Consider the following 15,501-nt stretch of genomic DNA (forward strand, 5'->3'; position numbering starts at 1 on the left):
ACTAAACTAATGTCCCACTACAGTATTTCAAAATTTTCGTGGACCATCACACATAAATGTATACGTTTTAGGTATAAATTCCCCTTGGTTTTTTTTTTTTTTTTCTTTTTTTGTTTTGTCACGGCTTACGCCAGTGTTGAAAACCAAACAACGGGGTGGCGTGTCTGATGAACGGGGTAGATTCTGCGAGCGTTATGTCGTTTCTCCACGTCAGCTAGCTAGCGTTTTCCGTAACAAAATTCCTGCAGGTCTTAACTGCAAAGTCGTATAAGAAAACCATAAAAGCGGAAAAGAAGGGAAAAACCAAGCTTATTTGCCTTCGAATTCTCCCAATCGTTTGTCTAATCTACATCATGCATGAATGAATGCACAATCCTAACCCTAGCTCCATCCAAACCGTTCAAAATTCCCAAACCCTCTCTCTCTCCAGGGGGAGATAATGGCGAATACGCTGAAGAGGTTAAAGAAATCCCTCTCTCTCCGCCTCTCTATGCACCGTTCGATGGGCCCCACCGATTTCCATACCGATTTCTCCGAGCCTGATCTCCGTGCATTTACGCCGACCTCGTCGTCCTCTTCGGGGCTCCGATTGTCGAGGAGCATCACCAGCAGCAGCAGCACCAGATCTTCCAAGGTCTGTTTTCCTCTTCATCTCTTTTCTTTCTTTCTTTCTTTCTTTATTTCTCTGTTTTCGGTTCGATCTGCTGCCGGAATTCCGTCGGAAATGCGGGTATGATGTTTGTGAGACGATTTCCAGCGAGTTTTGTCAGCTTTCCGATCGGGAACCGCAAGTTAGGGTTTCTTGTCGCTCGATTTCTTCGGATCTTTTGCGGGGGGTGGGATTTCCGACGCAAAAGTCGCCGAGTTACGGCGTAGTGTTTCCGGCAAGAGGTGTTGTTTTAGGATTTTACGGCAAGGACTCCCCTCATTCTTATTAAGTGACGAAAATGCCCTTTATAGCATGCTTTCATGTGTCACGAGGCACACGTGCTTGAGAGAGTGCCGTTCATCGTGCAGGCCACACCGAACCGTCCGATGATTGCCTGCTCCAGAAGTACGTGCGCACAGAAGCTAGGTGGGGCTCACCGTGATGCTTTTGACAAATCCACCGGGTCCATCCGTTTTGACAGATCATGTTAGGACATGACCCCACAAATGAGGCAGATCCAAATCTCAAGTGGGCCTTACGACGGGAAACAGTGAGGATTGAACGTCTACTGTTGAAACAACAGTGGGGCCCCGGAACTTTTGGATCAGGCTAATAATTATTTTTTCAGTTCATCCAAGTAGGAATGACCTTATCAAGGGTCTGGATGGTAGGTCTGGATGGCGTTTAAACATCACAGTGGACACGGGAAGGTTTCAACAGCAGTAATTTCCCTACCCACCTTTCCTACCGTGTGGCCCACTTAAGTTTTGGATCTGCATGGATCATATATCCTGACATGAGCTGAAAAACGGATGGACCAGGTGGATTTCTAGCAAACATTATAGCTAGGCCCATCTAGCTTCCAAGAACTCCCTAGGACAAGCTGTCGCAGGTAGACTGTGTACCAGCGAACCTGCAATGGTGTGCAAGCTGTCGCAGTCAGACTGTGTACCGGCGAAGCTTTATTGGTGTGCAATACGCTAGAGAGAACTATTTTATTTTTCTTTTCCACTCACGTAGGTGATTCACCTGGTGTGGGGCCCTTCTGGTTTTTGAGCCAGGGTGTTTGTGCACGGTGGAACACTCCTGACAGCTGGCCGCAGCTAGCACGTGTACGCAATGCCTTGTGGGGACGCGACTTGTCTGCGACCCCAGATCCAGCGATGTGGATGGGACCTGATCGTGGTGCCCACACCAGGAGAAACAGTAGTAAATGACCATTAAAAACTTTTTGTGGGCCACGAAAGTTTTGGATCAAGCTGATATTTGTGTTTCCATTCATCCATGGCCTTTATCAATAAGTTGGATGAAAAATAAGCATTATTTATGGTGGGCATTCAATGACCACTGTTTCATGAGGTGTGGTCCACCTGAGATTTGTTTTTTGCTTCATTTTTGGGATCATGCCCTAAAATGAATTGGCAAAACAGATGGACGGCGTAGATATACTTCACATACACCAAGGTGGGCGCCACGGTCAGGGTCCCACCCACGTTGCTGGATCCGGGTCCAGATTAGTCGTGCTGCTCGAAGTCTGACGCCATGTCCTGAATGGTGATAATCGTATCCGTCTATCATAGAATATCACTCCCTCATCAGTTTCCCCAGCTAATGTTAGTACACACCCCAAAAACATGGCACATCCAATAATCAAGTGAGCCATGGCCCTGGAAACGGTGGGGATGGAAATGCCCTGATCCCACCGTTATGTTACATGCAATCCAAATGAAAGGTTATTCCTACGAATATTTAAGGAAAACAGAAATTTCAGCCCGCTCCAAAACTTATGGGCCAAGAAGCTTTCAACTGTAGGGGGTCGGCACTGTTCTTTTTTGGCGTGGCCTACATGACTATTGAATTGACCGATTTTTGTAGTCAATGTCCTAACATGTGCAATCGTAATTGATGGATGAAGTGGATATAACAATCACAGTGGGCTCCACATGGCTTTGGATTAAGAGGTCAGGGTTGCTGGAAATTCTCGTCCAATCTTCAATTAGTGAAAGAAGTGAGCCACGCGGTGATGATCACCCAATTGGAGAATTGGATACACTTGATGAGTTGGCCACTCCAGAACCATGACTCATTTCGTTAGATGCCCATTCGTTTTATCGTTGTGTACCATTTGAAGAGTGAATTGCCCTGATTTTCTTATTAAGCGACCATCATGGTGTGGCCCACCTTTCCATGGATTGTTCCTTCCAGGCTTGTAGAAGAAGCAGAAGTTACCATGCTGGAAATGGAAGGCGAGGCTGCGGAAAAAAGCATAAATTTGAATTATTATTATTTTTTTAATTGATTAAGTGGCTAATCAAACACATTTGAAAACTTAAAAAGTAAATTTAGAAAATCAAAATGACAAGTAATATTTATTTTAGCAAAGCCAAACAATCACTGTTGTTTTTTTACTTGCAAAGGCAAACAGACCTCTGAGATGGGTTGCTTGTTTGAACGTTTGATTGATATCCTTGACTTTGTAAAGTCCAGTGTCCAGCCTGTCTTCTGTAAGCTTTTAAAAAGAGCCCTTATTGTGAAATGCAGCCTTGTCTCTCCTCTTGTCTTTATGTGGAAAACTAAGTTTTGATTGGACGGCTACTTCCCTGTGACTCTTGTCTCCACGGGGCCCACTTCTGTTACACCACTTTGCCCATTGGTTGCGTAAGGTCATGTTAGGACTTGTTCTAAAAATTAGGCAGATTCAAAGCTCTGACAGGCCACACCACAAGAACAGTGGGGATTGAATGGCAACTGTTGACACCTTCAGTGGGCCACAATAGTTTTAAATCAGGCTGATATGAATCTTTTCCCGTCGTGGGGATGATCTTATCAACGGGTTTGATGGCTTTATAAACACAATGGTGGACCCTGGGAAGGTTTGAAGAGTGTGCATTCCATCCCCACTTTTTCTTCCGGTCTTCTCCCTTAGTTTTGGACGTTAACTTGCCCTCTCCGTCAATCATTTTCTCAAGACCACGTTAAGTATAGCAGGGAGATACAAAGCGAAGGTGGGCCACACCACACAAAACAGTGGGAATCCAATGCCTACCATTGGAAACTTTGTGGTGCAAGAGAAATTTTGTATGGGGATGATATTTGTAGCTATAGTTTATTGGAATGGTAATAACCCTATGAACGGTTTGGATGGCATACAAACATCATGCTTGGCTCTAGAAGGTTTCAACTGTGGGCTTTTTTGTTGTAACTGTTTCATGTGATGTGGCCCACCTGAGTTTTTGGTCTGCACTATTTTTTGGATATCTGTTGTATTGTGGTCTTGTGAAAGTGATGGACAGAGTGGATGTGGATTTGTCACGGGCATATCTATGGGCGCCACATAGCTTCCGACCACAGGAACTTTCAGTGGCCGGCTCGGTTTCTGGACTCATGTAATGAAATGAGTTGACCAAATGGATAGGTGACGTAGATGTCTCCAGGAGAACATGGCGGTGACGTCTTTCCCACCAATTGACGAATTTACACTCGTAGAAGATCATGACGCAAACACGTGCAACAAATCAGAGCTTTCTATCAGGTGACATGAATTGACCGAATACATGCCGTAGAAGATCCGCAGATGAGCACGTGTTGCAAACCTGAGACTCCCATCCGGTGGGCCACATGGTTTCAATCAGCTGCGCTAGGTAACTGAATGTTTCACTTATAAAATGGGCCATTGCTCGGAACAAATTTAGAGGGCTAGAAGAAACGCTGTAGCCCACCTGGTTAATGAAACGGACGTGGATTAGGTACTACGAGAGACTGCCGTGATGTATGGATTTCATCCACACCTTTCCGTCCATTTTTTATTTCATATAATTTTAAATTATGAACCCCAAAATAAGGAAGATTCAATGCTCGAGTAGACCACACAGTGGAGATTAAATTCATACCATTAAGAAATTCTTGGGGACCATGGAAGTTTTGAATTAAGATGATATCTGTTTTTTCACTTCATGGGGGTGTATATGACCATATCAACAGGTTTGATGGCAAAGAAACAACACCGCGGGCCTTAAGAAGGTTTAAATGGTGGGTATTTTAGCACCGCTGCTTCCTGTGGTGTGGTCTACTGGAACCTTGGATCTGCCGTAAATTTTGGGCTAATAATAAAAAATGATATGGAAAAAATGGATGGACGGTGTGGATAAAATCCATACATCATGGTAGCCCCTCGGTCCCAAGCTCTGAAGAGGCAGGGGTAGTACGTAATCCACGGGCAGTGGGGTTCATAGAAAGTAAAGTTGACTTGATATTTCGGCCGGTTGGGATAACTTTGAAGACGCGATTTGATATTTTAATAGTATTTAATGAATAATTGTTGGAAATAGAACAAGTAGACTCCCAATGGGACAGCTTGAAATCTCGTCTGAGTCGACCCACAGAGTTTTACAACTATTTGCTAGGGTTCACCTGGTGAGCACCTGGCTCGCTCCAATCCTGCACGCCTGCTCCTAGGTTGCACGTGCCAGGAGATTCCTCTTTCAAACAGTGGAAAATGACGCAAAATATCCGTGGAAAAGCTCATCAAAAGGTACCTTCGACTTTTATTTGATGATACCGACCCACTTTTTTGCTGTGCTAAAGTCAGCTGGGTTTTGCTTGAAACATCACTTTCTCGAATGCATTGTCTTTCCCATAATGTATTTAGCCAATAATACCCCTTGGTTTTGACAGGGTCCTGGGCCACTCACCCCAGCATAGTCCAAGGCAGGTTTCCAAACCCCAGCGAATGATGATTTGAACGGTTCATGTTCTGGATGCATGTAACGATGCCTCTTAGTCAAATCCAAGATTCAAAGAGCAGATAATCAATGAATCATAACTATAGGACCATAACTTTCTATATTGTAGTAATAAGAACATGAATGGTTGAGGTCATTTTAACCCAGCTTAGTCCAGCCTGGCCTGACCCAACTTTATCTGTACATATGTTATATCTTGCAAAGACACCTTTCCAATCCTTGAGTTAGGCTATCCATACATCTTGAATGTAGACCCAATCCAAACAACACATGCTGACGGCTCATCCTGTCCACCATTCATTTGAACTGTCAATTAAAATAATAATAATAATAATAATAATAATAATAATAATAGTTTGTGGGCTCCATCTTGGATTGAGAAAAAGACCAATAAGATTGAAATGGCACACTTGTTAGATGATCAGATGGTGGGGAATGGGATGGAATGCTTCAAATTTTGCCTGTTGAATTTGGATTGCTGATGAGATGATTTTTATTTTTTATTTGTTAAATCCATTTGAACAAACTGGTGCTAATTGTTGTATGAAGATGATGATGGGTGCTTATGATTCTTCCTTAGCCACTCTCACTAGAACAAGCTTTGTCTGATGAATGCAGAAAACGTGCGCCATATGCTTAGGCAGCATGAAACCTGGTCAAGGACGCGCCCTTTTCACAGCTGAGTGCTCCCACTCCTTCCACTTCAGCTGCATTGCCTCCTGCATCAAGCACGGCAACCACCTCTGCCCCATCTGCCGCTCCCACTGGAATGAAATCCCCTGCCAAGCCCCCGTCATTGTCTCCTCTGAACCTACTGTTGCCCTGTCCCAATCCAACAGCCGTGCTCGTGTTAGCCCTCTCGACAATGTCCACCATGCTCTCCAATCCACCCTACCCCATCACCAGCACCTCCTTCACACTATATCACTGTCCGAACCTCCCCACTTCGACGATGATGAGCCCCTCCTTACCCCCACCCTGTCCATGATCAACCCCTCATTGCAATGCCAAGATGCAACAATCAATGCCTTCCCCGAATTCCCAGCAGTCCCGGCCTCCCAGTCCTGTCCTGGGTTCACTGTCCTAGTCAGCCTCCGTGCCCCACCCCCCTGTCATCAAGACCGCACCCCGATAGACCTCGTCATGGTGGTTGATGTCAGCGCAAGCATGGCGGGCATCAAGCTCACACTCCTCAAGCGCGCCCTTGTGTTTGTCATCCACCACCTTGGCCCTACTGACCGTATCTCTGTTGTCTTCTTCTCATCATCTGCGTGGCGGCTCTTCCCCCTCTGCCGGATGACTGACGAAGGCCGGGACAGAGCAATCCAGGCTATCAATTCACTGAGGCCAGGTGGGGGGACCAACATTGTTGAAGGACTGCGGAAAGGCGTCCGGGTTCTTGAGGAGCGGCAGCAGAAGAACCCCGTCTCAAGCGTCATCCTCCTCTCTGATGGCAGGGACACGCACAACACTGATAACAGCAATCCTCGCCGGAACACACAGACATGGGGTTTGAATTCAGAGCGTGTATTGGACTACCTGAACTTCTTGCCGCCTTCCATCCGTCATGGCAATCATGACAGCATTGGGGCCCATGGGCACCCAATACCTGTCCACACATTTGGGTTTGGCACTGACCATGATGCGCCAGCCATGCACGCGATTTCAGATGTATCAGGCGGCATGTTTTCTTTCATAGAGGCCGAGTGTGTCATACAGGATGCCTTTGCTCGGTGCATTGGAGGCCTACTCAGTGTCGTGGTCCAGGAGCTGCGGCTCACCCTGAGTTCGGCTTCATCCGGTGTTGTCATTGACAGGGTACCTGCAGGGAACTACTTGAGTGAAGTCTCTGATCAGGGCCGGCATGCCATCGTCAAAGTTGGAGATTTGTATGCTGATGAGGCGAAAGATTTCCTTGTCCATGTCTCAGTTCCTTTCCATTCGTCTGAGAGTGGGCCTGATGTGATCACACCGCTGTTGACCATCCGGTGCTCATACAAGCACCCATTGTCACAGGAAACAATACAGGTAGAGGGTGAAATGGTAAAAATCCACCGCCCGACGAGTCCAACATCTGAAGATCAGATGGTGTGCTTGGAGGTGGACCGACAGCGGAACCGCTTGTTGGTAGCAGAAGCGATCGCTGAGGCACAAGCATTGGCTGAGGAGGGTAATTTTGAGAAGGCGCAGATGGTGCTTGCGAACCGAAGGCTGATGCTCTTGGCTTCAGCATCGGCCCAAGCTGGGGATCTGCTCTGCAATTGGCTTGAAGCCGAGCTGAAGGAGATAAGGGAGCGGATGGCGAGCCAGGAGCTGTATGAAGAGTCAGGCCGGGCTTATGTACTGTCAGGCTTGAGCTCGCACTCGTGGCAACGGGCCACGACCAGGGGAGATACGACAATCCTGGTACCTGCAGCCAGGGACACCCATGGGCTGAGCATGAGTGGCCCAATTGGGTATGAGACACCGTCAATGGCGAACATGGTGACGAGATCACAGACCCTTAATTTTTTCGTGCCAGAGCAGGAGCCGGTCGGGACGCTGCACCGGTCATGCAGCTTGAATCCACGGTGATGCTGGTGATCCAATAGGTCCTCTAGTTTCTTGTTGGATTGGACATGAATGAGTTTTGGAGGGTGTTGTATATGGCAATGGCAGTAGCAGTAGCTGTATTAAAATGGAATTTCTCACTCTGTTTTTAGTGTATGATTGATTTTGTTAGTTTTTTAGGGCAACTCAATTCTAAGGGAAGGATTTGCTATGGATAAAGAGCCATTTGGAAGGAGAAATTTCACTTTGCATTCCTTTCCTCAGTTGTGAAACTCGCTGGATTGAGAGTTGCTGAAAAATTCAAACTGAGTTAATAAGAATTGAAACCTTGGAACTCTGTTGCAGGGAATAACTTAAACTAACCATTGATGACATTATTTGTATTTTTATTACTTATCTAAGCAATATTAAATATTTAATAATACTAATGTAATTATTAAATATCAGAGTCAGGTTGAGTCTTTGAGTCAACACGAACCTTCCTAACATGGTGTTGAGTTTTCCAATCCTCAATCCCGCTGTGAATCAGCTGCTCCCATGGCAGATGACTAGTTTCATCTTCACAACATTCATGTGAATGCATGTCTGTTTGGGTTGGCTGTGGAGTAGAGAACGTGCCCAAGAATGCCTAGCCCCACTGATTCAATTGAAAATGACATAGTTTGCCTGTTGATTCTTAATACTTATTAGAGCTAATTTCCTCCTAAATCTAATTAACAAGGCCATTTGTGTAACCAAAGGGATAACATTGATTCGGACCTACTATTGCCAAATGAAGGATGAGAAGTTCATCTCGGAAGAATTCCAAGAGATCTTGTTCGCATACATGCCGAGAGATAAGAATCAGTGTGTTAATAATGCATTGGGGCAGGCAGTTTTTGGATGCAGATTTGGGGGCAAGAGATGCTGCTTATTTGCCTTGATATGAAAGAAGCCAAAGTTCTTGATTTATCAATCCTTTGGAGCAGATGTTTCTCACATATGACTGAGTTCATAAGGGATTTTGTGGGATAAAAAAGATTATGAGACTCAGTTATTTCTGGTTGTCCATGAAAGCCAATTTTTGTTCCTAAAACACATTTTGGTGGCCATTGATTATTTCATGAAGTGAGGGGAAGCTGCTACTCTCTTTCATCACAGCATCCGAAGTTCCATTCATGAAAAGCCACATCATCCATACCGTGCCTCAACAAGATCGTCATGGATAATGGGTCAGAGTTTGTAAACAAGAAGGCTGATGAATTCCTAATCCAATTCAAAATTAATAGGCACATGTCAACAACCTACTGTCCCTATTATGTAGAAGCTATGAACGAGATGCTAGTCTGAATTTTGGAGAAAATGGTAGAACATATGAAGATTCGCATGAGATGTTGTCCTAGGCTTACCGTACATCTATCCATATCTCCACAGATGGCACACCATATGCACTTGTTTATGGGATGGAGATGGTGTTGTTCGTAGAAGTTGAGATTTACTCACTTTGAGTTTTGCTTGAGAGTAGAGTTGAAGTAGGGACATGGCAAAAGTCTCATTTTGAGCAGTTGTGGTTAATTGATGAGAAGAGGGTGGTGCCATATGCAGCGCTATTAGAGTATAAATACTCAGACATATAACAAGTGCATTAGGCTATATGGACATTCAAAGCAGATGATATAATTATGAAGCCTGTTCTTCCACCACCACACGCACATGCACGATCCAATGAGAAAATTCAAACTAGAATGGATTGGCCGTTATGTGGTGCGAAATGTGTTTTCTGAATGCTCTTCGTTTAGCTGAGACGGATGGCCCAAATTTTGTTGAACCTGTCAATGTGAAGTATGTAAAGATTCATCATGCATGGTTCAAATTTCCATAATCACAATTTTAACTCACGAGTATTTGAACTAGGGTTAGCTGATAATGACGATATCAGAAAAAGGAGGCCATCAATTGTCATCTTTTGGACTTAAAAGCCTATGTTCTTAAAAAGGCAGTATTTATCTCAAAATCCAAAAGCCCGAGAACTTGATTAACCATGAAAATATTTAGATGGCCCAGATAACTCATTTCCCATGAGTTTTCTTGAGAAAATTATGCCAAAAGGAGCAAGAGTATGAAGAAGGAAGAAAAAGAGACAGAACGAAAAAGAAAAAGAGATTTCGTGAGAAAAATCCAAATAAAAAAATGAAAAATCTTATAAAACTCATTTTTCTTTGAACTATGATATTCTTTATCAGCCGTGGTCCCAAGACCCCATTTCATCCTAGAAGAAAAGTCCTCCTGGATGTCCGCAAAAGGTCTCCAGTCCTGTATGAGGGTAGCTTATGGCTTAAAACTAGCAAAATAAAGGTAAGGAGGGCCGTCTGTTATGCATTTCAGCAGAGTGATTTTCTGTGGGCTTTGTAAAGAAATATAAACCTAATAATAAATGAGTGGCCAACAAAAAAAAAAAAAAAAAAAAAAAAAAACAGGGGGGTGAAAACTCAAAAAGTCCGTCCAAGAAAAAACAGCAAAAGCGCACAAGTCTAGTGAAAATCCAAAAGGGTGCTCCGGTCAGGTTAAAACAACCAAAGAAGATTTATATGGATTGGTCTTAGACCTTGATCCTCAACCCGTTTAGTAAATAAGTTAAACTTAGTTTGCCGTTGATGTGGATCAGACCCCTTGGCACCCCTAGTAGTGAACTTATTGGTTGAGAGACTTATCTAGTACATAGTTTATGGACTTAGTGATTCGTGCATTGACTGTTGGGCCCGCACCCAACACTGAAGGTCCATTTGGCAACATAAATGACAGCAAAAATGAGTGTAAGATTTTTTATTTTTTATTTTCAGTTTACTTTGGTACAACAACAATGCATAGTTTCTGAGCCACCGGAATTTATGCTGTGGACCAATCGTCCGTCAATCCATTTTCATTTATCTGATGAGCCCCACACATGTATGAACATTTAACAGCAGCATCTTTCTTTTGCCCCCATTAAAAAAGTGGAAAGTCTACTCCATCGTGCACTCATTGTGGGCCCGCAGTGGATGGGTTCAAATTTCATAGGGATCACATGATCCTAACCATTTTATCAGTCACTATAGTAGGAGGGCCTCTTTCGTTTTCAACCTTTTATCATTGTAGTTTTTGCATTCTTGGGACCCACAAATGGCCATTCAATACGTTGCAAAATTTTAAAGTAAAATGATCTTGACCGTTCGTCCTTGCAGTAGCTTGAAAGTGTCCAAATATGTGTTCACTTTATTGTAGTTTTTATTGCTTTTTTTTTTTTTACTATTATTATAGTAAATAAGCAACAATAAAGCAAGTGGATCTGTGGCGCAATGGTAGCGCGTCTGACTCCAGATCAGAAGGTTGCGTGTTCGATTCACGTCAGGTTCATATCTTGTTTTTTACCTTATTTGATTTTTTTTAAAATTTTTTTAATGCAAATCAGACTCCATTTTAACCGTGCATTCTATATTGTGCTCACTGCCTATAAGGTGGTTGAGTCATCTTTTTTACCAAACATGACGAGATAGTTACAGATGCATGTACCATCGTATGCACGAGTGCATCAGGAGGAATTTGAGCTAAAAATATGAATGTGCCAAACGGCATCTTTTCATTATTGGAGAGAGAGAGAGGTGGTAAGCCTAGATGTAAACGGACCATTTCCACCGGAGCAATATAATCCAGGTGGGATAGAATTTTTCTCGTATCCACCCAAGCGAATCTCAAGTTTAATCGGGAGCCTCAAAGGGGCTTTGGGCACCTTCCCGGACTTTTTATTTTAAGTTATCAGACAAGTGTTCTTGGGTTTGGCTGTTGCTGCTCGGTTTGTTTCCCATCACGTACAATATGCATGAGCGTGCTAGAATTGATGAAGCTGCTCGATCCAAATCGATCAACTTTGACCTTAAGCGTCGAAATAAGCACATATGTCCAATATAAATGTATATAACAAAATTTTAAGAAGATCAGTCGCTTACTCAACCATTTGCAGAGTTTTATAATGACTATGCAATAATCAAAGGATAAGGTTCTTCCTCTGAAGATGAGTTGCTTTGTGTCTTCAACAAAAAAATGACTTTTCTGAGTACTAGTGCAATCAAATAAAAGGAAAAACTCACAATCGATGACTAGGGACAACAGTAGGAATGCGCCTCTTGAAAGAATTGCATGATAGGATAGAGAACAAATCCAACGTATGAGCGTAGATTTGGATTACAACTAAAAGAGTATAGCTAAGAATATCCTTAAAATAAGTTGAGATAAAGTAAATTGATAGATTTGTTTGGTTTGATTTATAAATATTCGGTCATTCATTTTTCTCTGCTAAATTCCTCTACTATTTATATAGCTCTGTTGTAGCTTATTCTTCCAGATTCTTACAGAGACAGGGAGTTAGGAAAAGAGCAGAAAAGTCTCTCTCTCTCTCTCTCTCTCTCTCTCTCTCTCTCTCTCTCTCTCTCTCTCTCTATATATATATATATATATATATATATATATATATATATATATATATATATATCTTCCTTTTTGTTATGTTTCCCTTGACTGTTCCTCTTCTATCGGTCAAATCTTATTCCTCTCGGTCGTCTTTTGTATCTTGAACTACTTAATCACGTTTCTCTCTTCACTCATTAAACTTTTGGATAACTCGACCACATCACTTCGTCAACCATCCACTGACGTATAAAACTAGATTTACACCATTTATGATTATGCAAAAAGCGCTCCAAGTATCTTGAAGATCTTTTCATCCACCTCCTATGTCACGGCCCAAACTCGGAAACCGAGCTCACAAAATTTTCGATCGTCGAATCCGGCGCTGACAGCCTCCATAGTACCCCATTCTCGGCTCCCAACACCCATTCGCCAGCTTCTGATCCTGAGATGCTACGAGAAGGATTTTCAACATCAGTTTGATTTATAATAAGCATAACTAAATGCATAACCTACAAACAACAACCAAAAACTCCATCACATTTTCACTATGATAAAAAACTTTATAAGTACAATGAGCATAAAGGAAAATATAATGATAATGGACAAAAATCTCCAAGATGATCTGTTATGCGCTCCTGCCTCAACGTTGCTGCGGTCCAATGTCACCTGCACGCAACGGTCGTGCATAAGCTTATGGAAAGCTTAAAGGGCGGTGAAAGTGTGTGCGCAAGGTAGTAATACAATTATGAAGTATCAGAGTAATGTGGAACATGCTGATGAATCCATAAATACCATTTGCCGTACCAGGGCTATGCGATGCAAGGCATGAATGATGTCGGCCATACCAAGGCCATGCGATGAGAGATGTAAAATCAAGCATACAAATTATCATCTAAGTCCACATATCAATACAGCTCAACTCTAGAATATCACCGGGGTCTGGTACACTCCAAGCCAGATTACCGCCTTATCGCACGTAATAAGGTGAATGAAAAAGACATCACTATCCGCCTGCCAATATCGGACTCGGCTCGTCGATAGCGGACTCATTCCTCGAGCTGGTCAAACTCATCCTAGCTTTACCCCCTCCACTTGGGCGGGTAAGGCCGCACCCCCTTCCAATCGACCACGACACAGTGAAAAGAGCGGTCATCTAGTAATCGGCACTTGGCACTCATGCACCTACTCAGTCTAGACGTTGGAGTAACCTCATGATACCATAAAGGTTTAGGGACTTTCAACCAGGGATATCTATAACACCCTATGTAGAACAAGATTTTCGGTATTCAATCCTGCTAACCACGATACGCCTGTGAAGGCCACGACCCTTATGTCACTAGGGCATACAGTAACCATGTCATGCAATGCAAGATGCATGAATCACGCAATTCAGTCATACAACAATATGTGCGTACCACATGCTCGTGTGGGCAACTTCCCTTACCAGGGAATCCATAATAATCTGTCCAATGACATGTGCTATGATCAATCACTCACCTCATCACAAGTATGCAGATGATGCGTATGGACATGTATCATGATGTTATGTTATCATATACTTATAATCGGAATCGGTAATCAAAATCAATCCATCACATATGGCAAATGGGGCCTACTTATTTGGGTTAACCCACGCAGAGAATGGGCCTAACAAGGCCTAGGGAAGGTCACAATGAGGACATCTAACCATCATTGCCCATCAATGTAGACATCTAACCAACATTGCTCCCAAGGAGTGGCTTACAAAGGAATTCATAAACAATGTAATGGCCACACACATATATTACATTGGGCCTCGCTCATAGGCTTCACATACATCGTATCGGGCTTCATATACCTCAAGTAGACCAATCGAATGGGCCGATTCAGATGGGCTGAATTAGATGGGCCAATTCAGATGGGCCAATCAATGGGCCGATCAATGGGCCGATCAAATGAGCCGAATCAATGGGCTGATTAAATGGGCCGAATCAATTGGCCGATCGCATGGGCCGATCAAATGGGCCAAATGTATATCAAATCGGGCCCACCCCTATGTAATTTGCGATCCGACCTATTCATAGGTTAACATAGAGATAGATGAAGTGAAAACCGATTATCAGCTTGAGTGGGAACCACTGTGGCTCCTAAGAAGTTTTAAACGGTGGATGTCACTGTACCCCATTATTATTGCAATTGGTAGGGTCCACATTGAACTTTGGGTCTCACTCATTTACCTCATGCCATAAAATGATCTTGCAAACGGCTAGATGGTTCGGATACAACACATTCATAATGGTGGGTCCCATAGATACACGGCATGGATGGAATAGGTGGGACCCATGGAACTTGCCGCTGTGCACAACAGCTAGCGGTGGGGTCCACTTATTGTCGTGGATAGCAGCATTGTAGCTGCCGTGTACATGCAGCTACTGTTGCTCAAAAGAGGCTGAGGTGGGTCCATGTAGAGCCCACCCTTATATACTTATAAAAAGTATTTAATACATATATATATATATATATATATATATATATATATATATATATATATATATATATATATATATATATATATATATCTCTCTGTGTGTGTGTGTGTGGGGGGGGGTGGGTCCCACACAGGGCCCACCCTCATCACATATATAAAAGTACTATTTTATAATATAATATAATATATCATATTATATATATAATATAATATAATATGATATAATATATTAATATCATATCTAATACATAATCAATGTCCAAGCCCCGGACTACCTGGACTTACACGTACATCATGGTAGCCCACACGTGGGGTGGGCCCCACCGTCCAAAGATGGTGGACGGTTGGATAAAACACGTACAGTGTGGTGTGGCCCACCGGAATGGATGGATGACGTGGGTGGGCCCCATGGACCCCACCGTCAGTCCACACTTCCCTGCTAGCCACCGTACAAGGGCAGCAATGCCAAGACCTCAGCGTTGAAACGAGGTATCTTTCACTCAGTCTGCCAGTTGGGCTATGGATCTGGGTGTGTCAGGGAGGGCCCCACACGGACGTGGGTCCCACCGTCTAGGTTGGTGGACGGTCTGGATAAAGAACATACACCATGTATGGCCCATCTAAAAGGGTGGACGGCATGGATGGGTCTCATGGACCCCACCGCCAGCACA

The 15,501-nt window shown here is 43.5% G+C and overlaps 1 protein-coding gene and 1 non-coding gene across 3 annotated transcripts; both read left to right on the top strand.

Moving 5' to 3' along the window:
* The first annotated feature begins 243 nt into the window (after window positions 1-243).
* LOC131250545 (E3 ubiquitin-protein ligase WAV3-like) lies at window positions 244-8,152 on the top strand. Of its 2 annotated transcripts, none has more exons than XM_058250836.1 (2): window positions 244-634; window positions 6,010-8,152. In XM_058250836.1, the coding sequence occupies exons 1-2, from the start codon at window positions 440-442 to the stop codon at window positions 7,963-7,965; spliced, it is 2,151 nt and encodes a 716-aa protein (XP_058106819.1). In that variant the 5' UTR covers window positions 244-439; the 3' UTR covers window positions 7,966-8,152. The 2 variants fall into 2 exon arrangements, with proteins under 2 accessions (XP_058106819.1, XP_058106823.1); XM_058250840.1 differs by lacking the exon at window positions 244-634 and adding an exon at window positions 3,575-5,180.
* A 3,089-nt stretch (window positions 8,153-11,241) lies between these two features.
* Window positions 11,242-11,313, top strand: TRNAW-CCA (transfer RNA tryptophan (anticodon CCA)). Its single transcript has one exon. It is a non-coding gene; the product is annotated as a tRNA-Trp (tRNA).
* The last annotated feature ends 4,188 nt before the right edge of the window (window positions 11,314-15,501 follow it).

The sequence above is a fragment of the Magnolia sinica genome, chromosome 1 (genome assembly GCF_029962835.1).
Source record: "Magnolia sinica isolate HGM2019 chromosome 1, MsV1, whole genome shotgun sequence".
Taxonomy (NCBI): Eukaryota; Viridiplantae; Streptophyta; class Magnoliopsida; order Magnoliales; family Magnoliaceae; genus Magnolia; species Magnolia sinica.